The 16,565-nt window shown below is 35.9% G+C and overlaps 1 protein-coding gene across 1 annotated transcript in view; it reads left to right on the top strand.

Moving 5' to 3' along the window:
• Nucleotides 1-3,241, top strand: part of DACH1 (dachshund family transcription factor 1) — a 424,345-nt gene extending 421,104 nt beyond the window's left edge. Inside the window, exon 11 of the mRNA XM_044249859.1 lies at nt 420-3,241. Within this exon, the coding sequence (XP_044105794.1) occupies nt 420-457 (38 nt within the window). The 3' untranslated portion in view covers nt 458-3,241. The remainder of the gene's footprint in view (nt 1-419) is intronic.
• Nucleotides 3,242-16,565: the final 13,324 nt, after the last annotated feature.

Raw genomic sequence — 16,565 nt, 5'->3', positions numbered from 1 at the left:
AACAACACTGCTAAGGAGTAAGATGGGAGCTCAGTCTTTCGCAATGGAGATACACCTGAGTGCATTCAGAGAAAATTTGGTTCTGCAAGCTTGGAGGAAGTAATTGTCATTCAACAGAATTCAACTTTGCATATCAGTAACACCCACACAGGCATACTCTTATCTGTTTTCTGAGTGCTCTTGAACTGATATCAAAATAACAAATATATATTTATGAGAACTAGAAATTCTATATTATTTTTGATCACATAAACTCAATATAATTATGAAATTAACTTTGAGGATATGTGAAAAATGTTACTTCCTAAACAAGTGAAGAAGAAACTCCACAAATTTTGTATCATCAGCCTACTTAGTTTTTATGCTCACATTTGTCCCCCAATGTCATGAAATTAATTATTTTTATTGTTCATTTTTAGATGGAAGACTGTATTTGAAAACTACTGTCATGTACTGAATTTTTCCTGTTGAAGAAATCCATGTTATAGTAAAGAACTTTGCAGACATTCGTCATTGGAAAGTTCGGAAAAAAATAAAGTCCTTTTAAGGGAACTTCCTCAATTTTGTGTATTAATGTTCTTTAAAAGTTTAAGTATTCTACAAAAAAAAAAAAGTTTCCTCCATTGATTTTCACCTGTGGTTCATACCAGAGACCTGAGAATGTTTGTAAATGTACAGGTATCCAACTTCTTACAGTTAAAAACTGCAACTTTGCTGCTGGACACTTGTATACCGAGTTAAAGGCAGGTCTGAATAAGGCCTCGCTTTGTTTTTTTGTTTTTTTTTTTTTTTAATGGAATGAACCATTTTCCTCCTCTGAAAATTCTGTATCTGAGCACATCAAGAGACTCTTGTACCAGTGGTCACCCAGACTTACAGAATTATGTCCTCCAGAAACCAGCAAGAAAACTTGGAAATGAACTTGTAGGGGGCATAGAGGATTCCTAAAAAAAAACAAAAAAAACAAAAACAAAAACAACAAAAAAACACAAAAAAATAAATAAAACAAAAAAAAGCAAAAAAATCAGTAAATCAAAGAGTAATATTCTATTACATTCGATTTTAAACTAATTGTGGGTTTTCTCCTGAAGATTTTTTTCACATACTTCCAAAAGACCAACAAATGGATGTTGACAACAACCCAGTGAAATACCATTTTGCATATCTGAAAAGAAGCATTGAATATAAGCCAAAAGGTTTCACTGAAGGTCTTTTTTCTTAAAAAAAAAAGTAACATGTTTTCATTCCAAACTGGTAGTGGCATATAGAATTTAAAATAATAATGATGCTTCTTATTCAAACTGTTGGTCACATGTACAGTATATAAACATAAAACATACAAGGAAGGTATTATGTATGCAGTAGTATACTAGAGTTTAGGAAAATGAGAATTTTAGAAAATATGTTTTGTCACCCTGTTAGTCAGAAAGACACCTTTCTGGTTTTAACGCATGCAGGCATGTAAATATTCGTCTGGAGTCACAGTATTAATGAATGAGATCTTAAGCATCTGGTGACATCAGAACTCTGTGTCAGCCACTTTTATTTGTATATTGAACCCTAGTTAGTGCCCCAAAATGCACTATTGAGAATGGATTGTGGCTGAACAGTAAATCAAAACACCAGAAATATTTTTATATGTTAATGTCATATTATGTTAATGTTGCTGAAAAACAGAACCTAACAAACCCTTGATGTATCAGTCCAATACCATGTAGCACTGAGTGATAAAGTTAAAATGTGTTGTGCTTCCCCACCCCCAGTCAGAGGGAAGGGTGCCTATGTGTTATTTTCACTGTCTTTTTGAAAGTTACAGTATGTATTTTCACTTTTGTGCAGATAACTGGAAGTAAAGCTGCAACAGTGCTTATTAAACACTGAAGTTACCTTCTCTTTGTTTTTCCTAATCTGGAGTTACACCTTTAAAGACTGATATTATGAATCAGTACAGTCGCCGTGCATTTTATGATTTTGCTGTCATCTTAAAATTTTATGATCATAGCATTATTTATTACCATAAATAGCAAAATCCGAAATGTCCAAGAAAACTAGCTTAAAAATGTTTAAAGATAGTTCTGATTCGGTGTTAATTATTTGGTTAAGAGAAGAAATTAACATTACAGATACTCTGGCACTAAGCTTCTGTAGTTTTTAGGTCTTCCTTGCAATACTGGAACATGTTTCTTTTGTGTAGTTTGCTATTAACCCACTAAGTCCATTTTTTTACTACAATGAAAAAGTTATATATACAGTTCCTATTTTAGCTTGCTTGAAAGGGAGCAATATTTTTATTTAAAATACTGTTAGTAAATGCTCTGTAGAAACTTGGTTTTCGAGGCATTGTTCTTCCATACCCACCTTTTGTTGTTTGAGCACAAGAGATTCTATTCCTTGTTGTATGTATTTCTTGTTTTTCCCTGTATGCAGTCTTTAAAGGATTACAACACTTAAAATTGGAGGGACTTGTGGCAAGCTTTTGAATCATACATTTTTTAAAAGATTTTTTAAAAAGCCTACGACTTACCTAAGTAGTAGAATCAGCCATTGCTCTGCTCCTTGCATAGAGTCACCTGTTAACTAGGTTAAATAGTTTTAAAATGCATACTTTCGAGACCCTTGAGAATGCTTTAGTGTTTGGTTTGATATAAAAGGAATTTTAGCAAGGATTAAAGAAAGAAGCTATCAGCTGTATGTTAAGAGAATCTTACTAACATGTTGTAAATATTACAATTCATGAAATGTTATTTTAAGTCTGTAACTTAAGTTGTTTCTCCTTTTTTAGTATACAGGTTGGTTTGGAATTTGTTTTCATTTTGGGTTTTTTTTTTTTTTTGGTATAAACAAGTAAAATTGTGCCCATTTTATGGTTTCCATGCTTTTGTAATCCTAAAAATATTAATGTCTAGTTGTTCTGTATTATAACCACATTTGCGCTCTATGCAAGCCCTTGGAACAGAACATACTCATCTTCATGTAGGACCTATGAAAATTGTCTATTTTTATCTATATATTTAAAGTTTTCTAAAAATGAGAAAAGGTTATTACGAATTTTGTTGTACAAAATCTGTACAAAAATCTGTTTTTACATCATAATGCAAGAATTGGAAATTTTTCTATGGTAGCCTAGTTCTTTGAGCCTGGTTTCAATGTGAGAACCACGTTTACTGTTATTGTATTTAATTTTCTTTTTTCTTTTCAACAATCTCCTAATAAAACTGTCTGAAATCTCCCTGTGACTTTATTTACAGTTCGTCTTTATTAAATTTTGTGAAATGCATAGCATTGAAGGAATATTTACTTTCTAATGGGAGGCATCTAAAAACAACATAAGTCAGCTCTTTGCAATGCGAGGGGAACAATGCTCAATGATTTTATTTAACATGCAACTGCTTCTATCTCTAATATGAATTACTGTGCTGAAAAACATCATAAAAGCACACTCTGTAGTTATTGTTTAACAAGCAGATTTTCCATATTTTGTTTCTTGCCAGCTAAGCAAACTGCCCACATATACATGATTTATTTATGTACATTTCTCAGTTTATGAAGCTGTTATTTGTACCCTTTTCCTTTATATTCTTATATTCCCATGATTCTTATTTCACAAAGCTTTGTGCTGAATAATGTAAAGTAGACATGTTGATGGAACAAAATATATTATTCCCATATCTATAAGAGTGTAGATTTGTAACTCTTAGTGTTTTGCTTTCATTCTCTATCATTCGAAAAAATGCCTTTAGAAACTTTGATATTCCAATATCTTTTAATAATATATACACGTTTTAATCAATCCAAAATGCTGCATCTGAAGAAATATTGGGTTACTATCTCTGTGAATATTCTAAACATTCCCAAAAGAATGGAAAATGGATTTTCTTTCTGTCAAAAGAAATTATTCCATGAATTAACAAAATATGATTTTTCCCTAATAAAACTTAAAATGTTTATGTGACCATTACAAACACATTTTTGTCTTCTGTCTTCATATGTTTATGTCAGTAAGACTTGTACTAGAACATCATACAGTCTCTGGATGTTAGTGGAATTTGGTAATGATTTGAGATTTTTTCCCCCCATGTGTTCTCATCGGAACTAGCAAATTTACAATATGAACAAAAGCTATTTATGACCAGATGAGAGTAAATTACAAATGAAAGTTATATGGATTGCATTTTTACAATATGGGAAGTAGAGATGTTAATAGAATTAAAACATTATTGTAAATGGCATTGTAAAAAATACCACTTTTCTTCATGTGTAGGCTTGGTGCTAACATTTATCTTTAATATGTACAACTGGTATATAAAAGCTGAACTGATCCTCATTTATTCATTTAAACAGATTCATTAATAAAGCCTCTATTCTGCACAAAGCACTGTGCAAGATGTTGTAATGACTCAAGTGGAAAACTTAGCTGTTGTCCCAGAGGAGAGGATAATTTTGTTGAAATAGGAAATTTTACTTGCAGCAAGAAAAGATTCATTGAGCATCTTCTAATGTGTAGGGGCCATGGAGCTGGTTTCAACAAGACACCAACTTAGACAACTTCCCAAGAAGTGGTACTAATGACCCATTTTGTATATTCATCTTCTAGAGGGTAGGATAGTACGATATGTTTGTGAGTTAAACAGTTGGGTAGGAATTGGGGAAATGGATGAATACTTCTTCTAAGTCAAACACTATACCAGCTGTTGTTTTCATGGTATCTTTCATTTATTTCAGAGCATTTGTCTTACCAATGCTCACCAACTTTTTTTTCTAAGGTAAGACACGCACACACAAATTATCATCAACCACAAATTCTTACTATGTTGGGACTTTTGAGTATAGTTATAATATTCAATTTTTATGGCCCAGCATCTATAGGTCTTTGGTAAAATGGACTCAATTGATTCAAATACAGAGCATAAATGCCTAAAGGCCAAAAGAGTTCATTGGGTAATGAGTGACTTTTATAGTAGGAGCAGCATCAATTTTATTTATAGGTGAACGCGCTGGAGATTTTGAGTTGGAACTTTGGATCAGTTGAGGCTTCTTCGGTCGGCGTAACAAAAACTGATTCCTGCAAATGGTTAAAGAGCAGAAGGAACTGGTCCTAAAGACGGAGAGGGTACACATGGAATCTCAAGCTGGGATTGCAGCCAGCCCCTAGAGACCAGCTCCCTCTTTCTTTCACTCCTCTGCTGCTCTCAGTGTTTCCTCTCACTGTGGACATATTTGTTTCTCTTGTTCACCTCTTGACTCCTCCATTATTCAGGAGCATAAGACCCAGGCCACAGAAGTGAGGCAGTTGGTCATTGTCTCTCCCTTGTCCTGACTCAGATTACCTGAAGATTTTGATTGTCTCACGTCAGAGCACATGCAAGCAAGGTACCCGGGCAGTCCATTAGATGCATCTAAGAAATTTTAGGAATACTGTGTCTGATTAAATTTAAATCTCTGGGGGTTGGTGCTAAGGCCTAGGTTCCTCAGAGGATTCTTATGAATAGCTAAGGTTCGAGACCACTGTCTGGGAGACTGGCCAATACCACATCGTAGAAAATGACTAGCAAGACGTCTTTCAGGGCGGGAGCATGGTTGGGGATGGGTGGCGGATGGGTGGGGGGCATTATAAGCTGCACACACACTGTAAGAGCTAACCAATAGTTCTACAAAATCACTAAATAAGGCAAAATCTGTGAAATATTTAATACATATTTTTTAAAAGTAGTTTTAGCATTGTGAACTTAATTCGGAATATGAATTTGCAATCCCAATAAGGTACAATAGAAGACATCTTATTTTTTTTCCCCTAAATAAAATTATTGAATAATCTGACAACGGAGCTGCACAGGGAGGTACAAAGTCTATTTCAATAATTATTGAGGCTTTCTCCAACTAAATGTCCTCAGTCCAAACATTCTCCTCAGTCTGTACCATTTGGAGGGAATGCTCAGGTTTTCATGCCTAGGGTCCAGCCTTTAAGAAGCAGCTCTAAGCCCTTCTCTTCAGAGGGCCTCTAGATTTGTGGAAGCATAAATTTATAACACAACTTGGTGTGATTCTCAATGTAGGGAGAGCAAATAACCAAGACAATTATGTTATAACTGAGGAAGTATAAAGTTATGTGAAAGGGTGTAACATTTCTGTGTTTTATTTGAACTGATAAAATGTCAACCAATACAAGTAGACTATAGTAAGTTTTGCATCTTTAATGTGATGCCTGGAATAAGCACTAAAAATGCTATATCAACATATACATTTAGGAGCACCTGAGTAGCTCAGGGGGTAAAGCATCCAACTCTTGATTTTGGCTCAGGTCATGATCTCAGGGTCATGGGATCAAGCCCCAAGTCCATCCCCACGCTCAGTGGGGAGTCGACTAGAGCCTCTCCCTCTGCTCATACTTTCTCTTTAAAATAAATAAATCTTAAAAAATATATCTGTACCCCAATGTTTATAGCAGCAATGGCCACGGTCGCCAAACTATGGAAAGAACCAAGGTGCCCTTCAACGGATGAATGGATAAGGAAGATGTGGTCCATATACACTATGGAGTATTATGCCTCCATCAGAAAGGATGAATACCCAACTTTTGTAGCAACATGGACGGGACTGGAAGAGATTATGCTGAGTGAAATAAGTCAAGCAGAGAGTCAATTATCATATGGTTTCACTTATTTGTGGAGCATAACAAATAGCATGGAGGACAAGGGGCATTAGAGAGGAGAAGGGAATTTGGGTAAATTGGAAGGGGAGGTGAACCATGAGACACTATGGACTCTGAAAAACAATCTGAGGGGTTTGAAGTGGCGGGGGGGGGGGGTGGGAGGTTGGGGTACCAGGTGGTGGGTATTATAGAGGGCACGGCTTGCATGGAGCACTGGGTGTGGTGAAAAAAATGAATAATGTTTTTCTGAAAATAAATAAATTGGAAAAAAAATGTTATATAAAAAAATAAAAATAAAAACTTTAAAAAATATATATATATATATTTATATTTATTTATTTTAAGACACTATAGATAAATCAAGTTTGAATTCAATACTGTAATAAAGTTAGCTCCCAGAAAGTTACTGGGAGCTAACTTTTTGGTGATTCTTTTCACCAAATACTTTTTGGTGATTCTTCCATTGTCTTAAGCTCTCTTGCAAGTAGTTTCCAATCCTGTCTCCAGTTCTTTGGGTGTTCTTTCAACACTGCTAATTGTTGTCCGCTTTGATCTACTACATTAGGCAACAGAGCAAGATGAGTTGATGGATAACATCTCTGACACTGTGCACCTCTACTTGCTATTTATTTTGTATATTCTCATCCAATGATGTATTTTCACCTGGTATATTTAGAAACAAAGACTGAACTTCATAAAAATTATTAAATTTAATTTTTTAAAATAGTATTGTTGGCTTCTATCCCAAGTGTGGGAGCTGGGGGAAGGAGCTGTTGATAGTAGTCAGCTTTTTTCTTAATTACTCATCTTATTAAATTTTCAAAGAAAAAGGGGCACCTACTGAGGTAGATCTTTCATTTAAATCCATTTGGTTGTCATATGCCTGGGTTTATATAAGCTAATTAGTTGCTAGTTCCTTCCATTAATAGATTTTGGTGCTTTTTAGTATATTCTTTATGTGCGATTTTTCTTTTCCCACCAGTAGCCACTGTGAGACAACAATTGCTAGGCACCAGGCCCAGATGAAGATGGGTGAGTTCTTGGGAAATGAAGTTTCCTGCAATCTAGAACAGAACTGAGCAAGAACGGAGAATCCGATCACAGAGCGCACAGGGAAATGATTTAATAACACAATGTCTTTTTAGGGAAGGAAGTTTAGGGGCATGGGGCAGGATGTAGAAAGTTTTTAATTGTCTAAAATGAATAGCAGGGATGTCTGGGTGGCTCAGTGGGTTAAGTGCCTGCCTTCAGCTCGGGTCATGATCCCAGGGTCCTGGGACTGAGCCCCGCATCGCATCGGGTTCCTTGCTCAGTGGGGAGCCTGCTTCTTCCTCTGCTCTGCCTGCCACTCTCCCTGATTGTGCTCTCTCCCTCCCTCTCTCTCTCTGACAAATAAATAAATAAAATCTTAAATAAAACAAATAATAATCTAGCATTTAGATTTGACAAGTATTTACAACTGACTATATGAAGGTTTGCGGGGAGTGGGGGAGAAACAATGTCTCGTCCCTGGGGATTTGTCTGCAGTCGTCTTGATGCAGCCAAATGCACAGGGATTTTGGCAAGTTGCTTATGAGTCTTTTTATTTATTGAGTGTTTTTCTGCTCATTCTTGCATCTGAACCACGTGTGTTCATAGTAAACACTGAGGTATTCTTTTTCCCAATCAATGCCAGGAATGTTAAACAGTGCCCCAAGTAGCAAATTGTTTGTACATTTATCAGAGCAATGAGCCAAACACACTCCTACCATGTGAAATTCAAGGCTGAGATAGGCACTGGCCCTCTGTGTCCAATAACCATTAGTGGACAAGTGTCAGGTCCTCTGTGTGGTCCCACTGAGATTTCTTTCCTAGACTTCAGAGGAGAGACAGACATCTGTCACCTCTGAAGGGTGACTGGTGAATCTTGAACCTGAAACAGTCCACAGCCCTCACCAACAGCTATCTTCTTACATCGATTCTTGACCCCATATTTTAAACCTATTTTGAAATCTGGAGTTGGATGGACAGCTGAGGTCACAAAATTAGTTTTCAGAGAGCTTCGCAAATTCTCATGATGACCTTGCCTCTTAACTTGGAATGCAGTATCCCTTTCATAATTCACTTAATTTTTTGGAAAAGTACTTTAATTTTTTTTTTAGATAATTATAGACTAAATGCAGTTATAAGAAATAGCAGAGACATCCCATGTACCCTTCACCCCTTTTCCCTAAGGAGAACATTTTTCCCTAAGGATAAATATAGGACAGCATTAAAACCAGGAAGTAGACAATGATATCATCTATCAACTTTATTCAGATTTCACTAGATTTAGACACTCATTTGTGTGTGCATGTGTGTGTTTAGTTCTATACAATTTTATCACATGTATAGATTCATATGAACATTACCATAGTCAAGATACAGAATACTTTAATCACAAGGATCCCTCATGCTATCTTTTAATAGCTGCAACCATTAACTTCTCTCCCTACCCCTCAGTTTAAATCAGGGTTCTCCAGAGAATCATCATCAATAGTGTAAACATGTATACACATGTGCACGCGTGCACACACACACACACACACACACAGAAATGTGAGTGGTACTAGGTTCTGTAGAGTACATAGATCCTCTGAATACCCCTTGCCCTATTCCTGTTGTCTATGGAGAGGAAGTGGGGGAAATTCCCACTGGTACTGGTGTGCAGATGGGTCTAGTTGGGGCAACCCATCCACAAGGATTTCAGTCACTATTCAGCTCAACACTGACACCATCTGGATGGAAACAGGAATAAACCACAGCAGTCAGTGGGCTGAACTCCGAGCAGTTTGGCTGGTGACTCCTCATGAACTCTGGCCATCAACCCTTCCCACAGTCAGTCGAGCTGTTCTCAAGAGATTAGCCCTGTGACTTTGACGATGGGAAGCCAAGGAGTGGATGATCATGAATTAGCCTCTGCAGGGTCAGGATATGTGGAAAGACTTTTGGCTTCATCTGCAAGAGCCCGAGGCAGTCCTCACTGTTTTCCTCATCTCAGCTCATAAAGTACTGATAACCCTTGCCAATTAGGAAGCTGACAGCCTAGCCCGAGTATGAGCCCTCCCTAGCAACTGACCCCTCAGTAGTTGTAAGAGATTGAGTGCCTAGAAAAGTGGCCACTAGAACACTCATGTGGGATGGTGTATTGCCCAAGATGTCAGTGTTCCCATGAAATACAGGGATTTGTTTAACACAGCAATAACATGTCATGTGTGTTCTAAACACCCAAGGCAGCTCCCAAAGGAGTCGAGGGACAGCCACCAGAGTTCCCAACTGGTGACGGACTGGCAAGTTGATTATATTGGTCCCCTCCCTTCATGTGATGGGCTCAGAATAATGGCTTGGCTTGTGTGGACACCACATCTGGCCTAACCTTATTGCCTTGCAAGCCAGGCTGCCACCATTATGGGATAAGGGAAACTGAGTACCATGTATGAATACCTTTGTGGAACAGACCGTGGCTAGAGTCACATTTTGAATGTTCTGATGTGCAAGACTGGGCAAAATATCATGACACTGAAAGGAAGGTCTATCTCCCCCATGACCCGAAAGCAGCGGGATAGGTAGAAAGGAAGAATGGAATATTGAAGCAAGAGATTAAATTACTAACAAGGAAAGCCATCTTGGTTAGGTGGACTAAGCTACTATCCTAGGCTTTAATACAGTCTGTCAACAAAAAACCATCCTGGAATGCAAGGATTTAGTCAGAGGCAAGGAAAGGCTTTATTGTCCTGTAGATCGAAAACCGGGGAGAGACAACCTTTGGCTACAAAGTACCCTCCAAAGAGGAAATTCACCTGGCAAAAGGTAAATGATAGCTAACAAAGCCTGTCCTTACTAGACACTGAAATGTCTGTAATGAAAAAGTTTGTACCCCAAAATCCAATATCCAAAATCCAATAGCCTGGGCCATTACTACTGCCTCCCAAGAAGTCACCTGTGCTATCCAAACAGAATGTGGTGTCTTCATACCTGATGAGTCTAATGTGTCCTTTTTACTAAATCGCATGAAGATACAAGGAAATGCCATGAATGCTCTGTCAGCCTCAGAAATTTAGTACTAAATCAGTGATTTCGATCACAAGGTTCTTGTTGGGGAAAAAAAATTGTTAATTATTTAGGGACACATTGTCTTGATCTGTTTTCTCTGTCATGTATCCGTATTATCCCGGTTGCCTCGGAGACAGCGCCAAATGAGCCGCCTCTGGGCTAATAAAGCCCCTGACCCACTACTCAGGGCACAGCGTGGAAGGTGGGGCCATAAGACTACAACAGGTGGTTGCCGGGCCGCGAGTGTCCCGGGAGGTCATCCAGGGAACATGACCTCCAGCTGACCCGCGAACGGGCTCCAGGCTCCCGGAGACCCCTGACCCCTCCCCAGTCCTTAGAAAGCCCTCTCCCCCCGTTATCACACTAGGAGGGTTTTCGAGGATGCAGCCTTCAGAGAGCCCTGTGTTGTTGCAATCACCCGGGTGTTGGGCTCCATGAAACCTTCGGTTTCTGAATAAACTTGGAAGATTCTGGCGGTTCTGCGGTCTGCTCCTCTTGCTGCTGGGCGAGACCCGGTCCTAAGTAAGTTCACCTGCTTGCGGAAAGTGGCGCCTACCAGTCTGGGGAGGCCCGCGTCTGCGCTGCCCTGTCTCCCCTTACTCAGGGGCGTGACCACTGGCAGATTTCACCAGGAGCTCCTAAGGTTGGGAACCAGCATTTTCTTTGGGTTAACCTTTGTCCCCCAAAATCCATTATTTTACTCTCTTCTTGGGGAAAAAAAATGGTTTTGCTTAGTGTGCAATCTAGGTTCTCGGTAACTTTTCTTAGCAATTTGATGCACTTATTTTTTTTTTTTAAAGATTTTATTTATTTACTTGACAGAGAGAGAGAGAGAGAGAAATCACAAGTAGGCAGAGAGGCAGGCAGAGGGAGAGGGGGAAGCAGGCTCCCCGCTATGCAGAGAGCCCTATGCAGGGCTCGATTCTGGGACTCCAGATCATGACCTGGGCGGAAGGCAGAGGCTTAACCCACTGAGCCACCCAGGAGCCCCGATGCACTGACTTCTGACATCCACTGTTGCAAGGGGAAAGTAGTATACTTTTTATCTATTTATTTTTTACGATTTAATTCATTTATTTGACAGAGGGAACATAATGGACCCTAGGATCATGACCTGAACCAAAGGCAGACACTTAACTGACTGAGCTACCCAGGTGCCCCTGGTAAGGTACTTTAAACCAGTTTTTTTACTAACCATTTCGTCTTTCTCTCTGGAGAAACTTTATTTGTCTTTGATGCTTTGTACCTTGAAAAACAGAGTGTTTAAGTATGGACTTATTTTTATTTGTTGTATTTTGGGAACTAACGTGCCTCCCAAAGAGCTGAGGAGATCTTTTTCTTTTTTTAGAAAATTCCAAGTCATCATCTTTTGGGGAATGTGGTGTCTCTCTCTCTCTCTCTTTTTAATAACTTTTTGGAATTGTAATTTAATTCTAACTTAGACTTCTCTACTTAAACTTCTAAGTTTCTTGACCTACATTCAGGTATGCCATTTCTTTAACTCCTTTCTTCCATGTAATTTCTTCAGACTTATCTTTCAAACTACTAATTGTATGTTCATGTGTATATAGTTTGCCATTTAAAAGTCACAGAGAATTGTTAATGTTAATTATATTTTCAGTTTTGGAAATTCAGTTTAGTTCTTAGCCATTTTGATAGCCTCTATGTGTCTCTTGCTTTAACTTCTTTATATGTTGTGGTATATCTATGTCTCATATTTTTATGGTAACTGGTAATCCAGTATCTTATATGATTGAGGTCTGATTTTGCATTCATTATTACTTCTGATACTTTCTAAGTCCTTGTTTTCTTAACAATTTTGAAAAAAATTTGAGTTTTTGAAATTTTGAATTTTTGAGATGTTTGAAATTTACTTGTTACTCATGTTCATAGGAAATTTATCTCTGGAAATCTTTTAAAATCTGGTTTTGAGAGTGTAGTACTCCATAGAGGAATTTTATTTCCTTTTGCTAGGTGCCTGGGACCCTTTAAATTAAATTAAATTTAAATTTTCACGTGTAGTCTCTTAGTTCAACAGATCTGAATAATCGCTGTGAAACATTTCCAATCCATTACAGTGCCGTCTACTCTCCTGAAGTCTCAAATGAGACTTTTCTCCTTTACCCAGACCCAGAGCTCATATAATTTTTTTCTGACATCTGCCTTTGTGAGATGGGGTTTTTCCTACTTCAACCTTTTTTTAAGTAGGAGTGTAATCATTTTGAGTCCTAGCTTCATGTGGAGTTCTTCAGTCTGAATTTATTTTCTGTTCCCCATAATCATGACCGTTGAACCTTAAGCTCTGTCACCACGGATTTATAGATGGCTTAAAGATAAACACGTCTTTCTGCTTTTGTCTATGTTTCTGGAGGTCTTCTTTTATTCTGGCCTCAGAATGACACCTCCATATTTTAAAATATTTAACCCAGAATTTTTGTGTTTTGTTCAGTGTATTGAACTGATGTTACAAGAAATGAAAACCTCCTACTTAAAACTTAATTTTCAAATTCCTGAAATACAATTATAACATTTTATCAACTAAACAGTAGCTTTCACCTTCCTTGCTATAAGGAATTTATATATATATATATATAATATATATAAAGTGTGCTTTATGTATATTTATATATAAAGTGATTATTTATTATTTAGTATACTTTCTAGAATACAATATATGCTGAACAATGTGAATTTTTCCTGTTAGAATAATACAAAACATCAAAGACACAATATTGGACGCCAGAGAACATATATATACTGTTATAAAAGTAAAAGGTTAAGATACAAATATTGTATGTTGATTGCAGTTCTACAAAAATAATAATGATATACAGTTTTTTATGTATATTTTCATATTAAAAGACATTTACATAATTTATACTTATATAAACTCTTAAGAAAAAATATATATCCGATTGTCATGTCTTATTGATTGTGTTACAAGGATTTGCTTTCTCTTGATTTTTCAGTTTCCCAATTTGAAAAATGAACATTTATTACTTTTTTTCCATCAGCAAGAGTGACTGGAGTTTATTGATGTTTTTAGAGCATTTGCAAGCAGATTTTGCTTTTATCATTGCTCAAGTCTGCCAAGTGTCAACTTATTCAACGTTTTCTTTCTTTCCCTCTCTCCCTTTTTCTTTCTTCTTTCTATCATTCTGTCCTTCCCTTTTTATTCATTTTTCTTTCTTTCTTCCCCTTCCTTTCCCTCCTTCATTAGAAAGAATTTTGAAACAGTAAGTAGCTTTCCCAAACTGGCTTAATGTCGATTACCAAAACTAACAAAACAATTAAAATATCTGTACATATGTTTACATACATATCTAAATATATGAATGATTCACATTCACCAGAGAAGTAAATTACTCCAGTGCCATGTGATTTGTTACTTAGGTATAGTCTTTGGACCAGAAACATTGGTGTCACCTCAGAGCCTGTTAGAAATGAAGACTTTCGGGCCCCATCCTGTATCTACCAAATCAAAGTTTGTCCTTTAACAAGATCCCAGCTGATTCATATGCAATTAAAGTTTCAGGAACATTACGGGCACAGATTTTAAACAGCAAAATGAATTGAGACTCGAGACAATTATCAGAGGAAAAAAACCCGTTTCAATTATACATGATTTTTATAAAGTGATTATTTGGAAGATTGAGAAGGGACGGTCAGAATGTTGAATTATCTGGATAAATATCTCAATTCCCAGATTTTTCTATCATAGTGTAGGCACTTTCATAATCACTGCTCAATAGTGATCAGTCAACCCCTGATGGACTGGGAAAAGTGTAGTACTGCTCATCATTTAAAGTTAAAGTATTTATTCAAACAATAATAGGAATTTACAAATTAAGGAGAAAATCCTAAATCTTACCATGTGGCTTTTTGATTTCAATGCTTACCAGTATCTGTATATGCACACTCAGTTGTGTTTGTATATAGTTTTATTTATGCCAAGCTACAGGGTGTGTGTGGGCGAAGTTATGGAGGCTAGATGGAAAGTATAGAATATTTGAAAGCTTTGTAATCATTTTTTTGTATAGTGCTGTATTGAACTAATTGTAATCATGGTTTGTAATCATGGTTATTAGTAAGAATTACAACAATCAGACTTCCCAGTCATGATTTGTAATGGTTGCATCACATCCCATTGAGTTAATACACAAAGATTATTTAATCATTCTCCCATCATATGGGTAGTCAGTATCCAAATTTTGCTATTTTATAAATAACAGGGTAATAAACTTTGTATAATAGTTTAATCCACTAAATTAATTTCTATAGCATAGATTACCAATAATGGAATTGTTGGATTTAAGTATACATAATACTAGAGATTTTTTTTTTCAAAACATTGTTGGTTTGGGGGCAGTTTTAGGTTTGACATTTGTTACTTTTAAAATCAGATTAAAAATTTTATTAAAGGAAAGATGTTGTAATGAAATCAATCAGTATACATTGATATTTATTTTTATTTCTTCTGCTCACTTCTTGGCTCACCATTTCCTAGTTTTTTTAGGGTGAAATCTGAGGCCACTGGTTTGAGACTATAAATTCGCCCTACAGTTTTAGTGGCATATCTTGTGTTTTCATTTTGATTCATTTCAAAATTCTTTCTAATTTATCTTTTGATTTCTCCTTGAACAATGGGTTATCTATAATTGTGTTATTTAGTTTCCAGATATTTTGAGGCTCTTCCAAAGGTCTATTATTGATTTCTAATTTAATTGCAATGTTGCAAGAGAATATATTTTGTAAGACTGGAATGTTTTTAAATTTATGATTCTTAGTTTATGGCTTAAAATATCATCTATGTTGTAAATGTTCTGTGTGTGTTTGAAAAGAATGTATTTCTCTGTTATTATTGAGTGAATATTCTATAAACATCAATTAAGTCAAGTTGATTGATGATGTTCAAATCTCTTTTATCTTTGCTCATTTTTGGCCTAATTTTTCTCCTAGTATTGAAGAAGGGATACCTAAGTATTTTACTATATTTGCAGATTTTTCTGTAATTTCTCCTTTCAGTATTATTAGTTTTTGTATCATCCATTTTGAAGCTGTTATTCTGTGCATAAGCATTTAGAATGCTAAATCCTCTGGATGAATTAACATCTTTATTATTCTGACATGCTTTCTTTCTCCCTGTTAATATTATTTTCTCTGAAATCTACCTGTCTAATATCCACATAGAAAGCCTAGCTTCCTTTTGATTAGTCTTACTATGGTATATCTTTTTCCTATCCTTTCACTTTGATTTATCTGCATCTTTATATTTAAGGCAGGCTTTTGATAAACAACTTGTAATTGTACCTTGCTTTTTTTTTTTTAATCTCATATGATCATTCTGTCTTTTGATTGGATTATTTTGTTTGTTTATATTTAGTGTGTTATTGATGTAATTGGGTTTAAATCTAAATTGCTACTTATTTTCCATTTGTCCATTTATTATTGTTAATTTTTATGCTTTTTTTGTTCATTCAGTACGTTTAGGATTTTATCTCTTTTCCTAATATATTAACTTATAATTCTTTGTTATTTTACTGTTTTTTTTAATGGCTTATGCTATATACTTTAACTTATTAAAGTCTAACTTAAAGTGTTAATATTATAAAATTATATGTAAAATAACAAAATATTATAAAAGCATTTTTCCATTTCTTACTTATTGGCCTTTGTTTTATTGTTGCCATATATTTTGTTACTATTTATGTTATAAACCATAACACTACACTGTTACTATTTTTTTAGAACAGTTGATTGTATTTTATTTTATTTTTATTTAAATTTAATTAACATATAGTGTTTTATTAGTTTCAAAGCTAGATTTTAGTGATTCATCAGTCTT

The sequence above is a fragment of the Neovison vison genome, chromosome 5 (genome assembly GCF_020171115.1).
Source record: "Neovison vison isolate M4711 chromosome 5, ASM_NN_V1, whole genome shotgun sequence".
Taxonomy (NCBI): domain Eukaryota; kingdom Metazoa; phylum Chordata; class Mammalia; order Carnivora; family Mustelidae; genus Neogale; species Neogale vison.
This window is presented reverse-complemented; position numbering and strand designations above follow the sequence as displayed.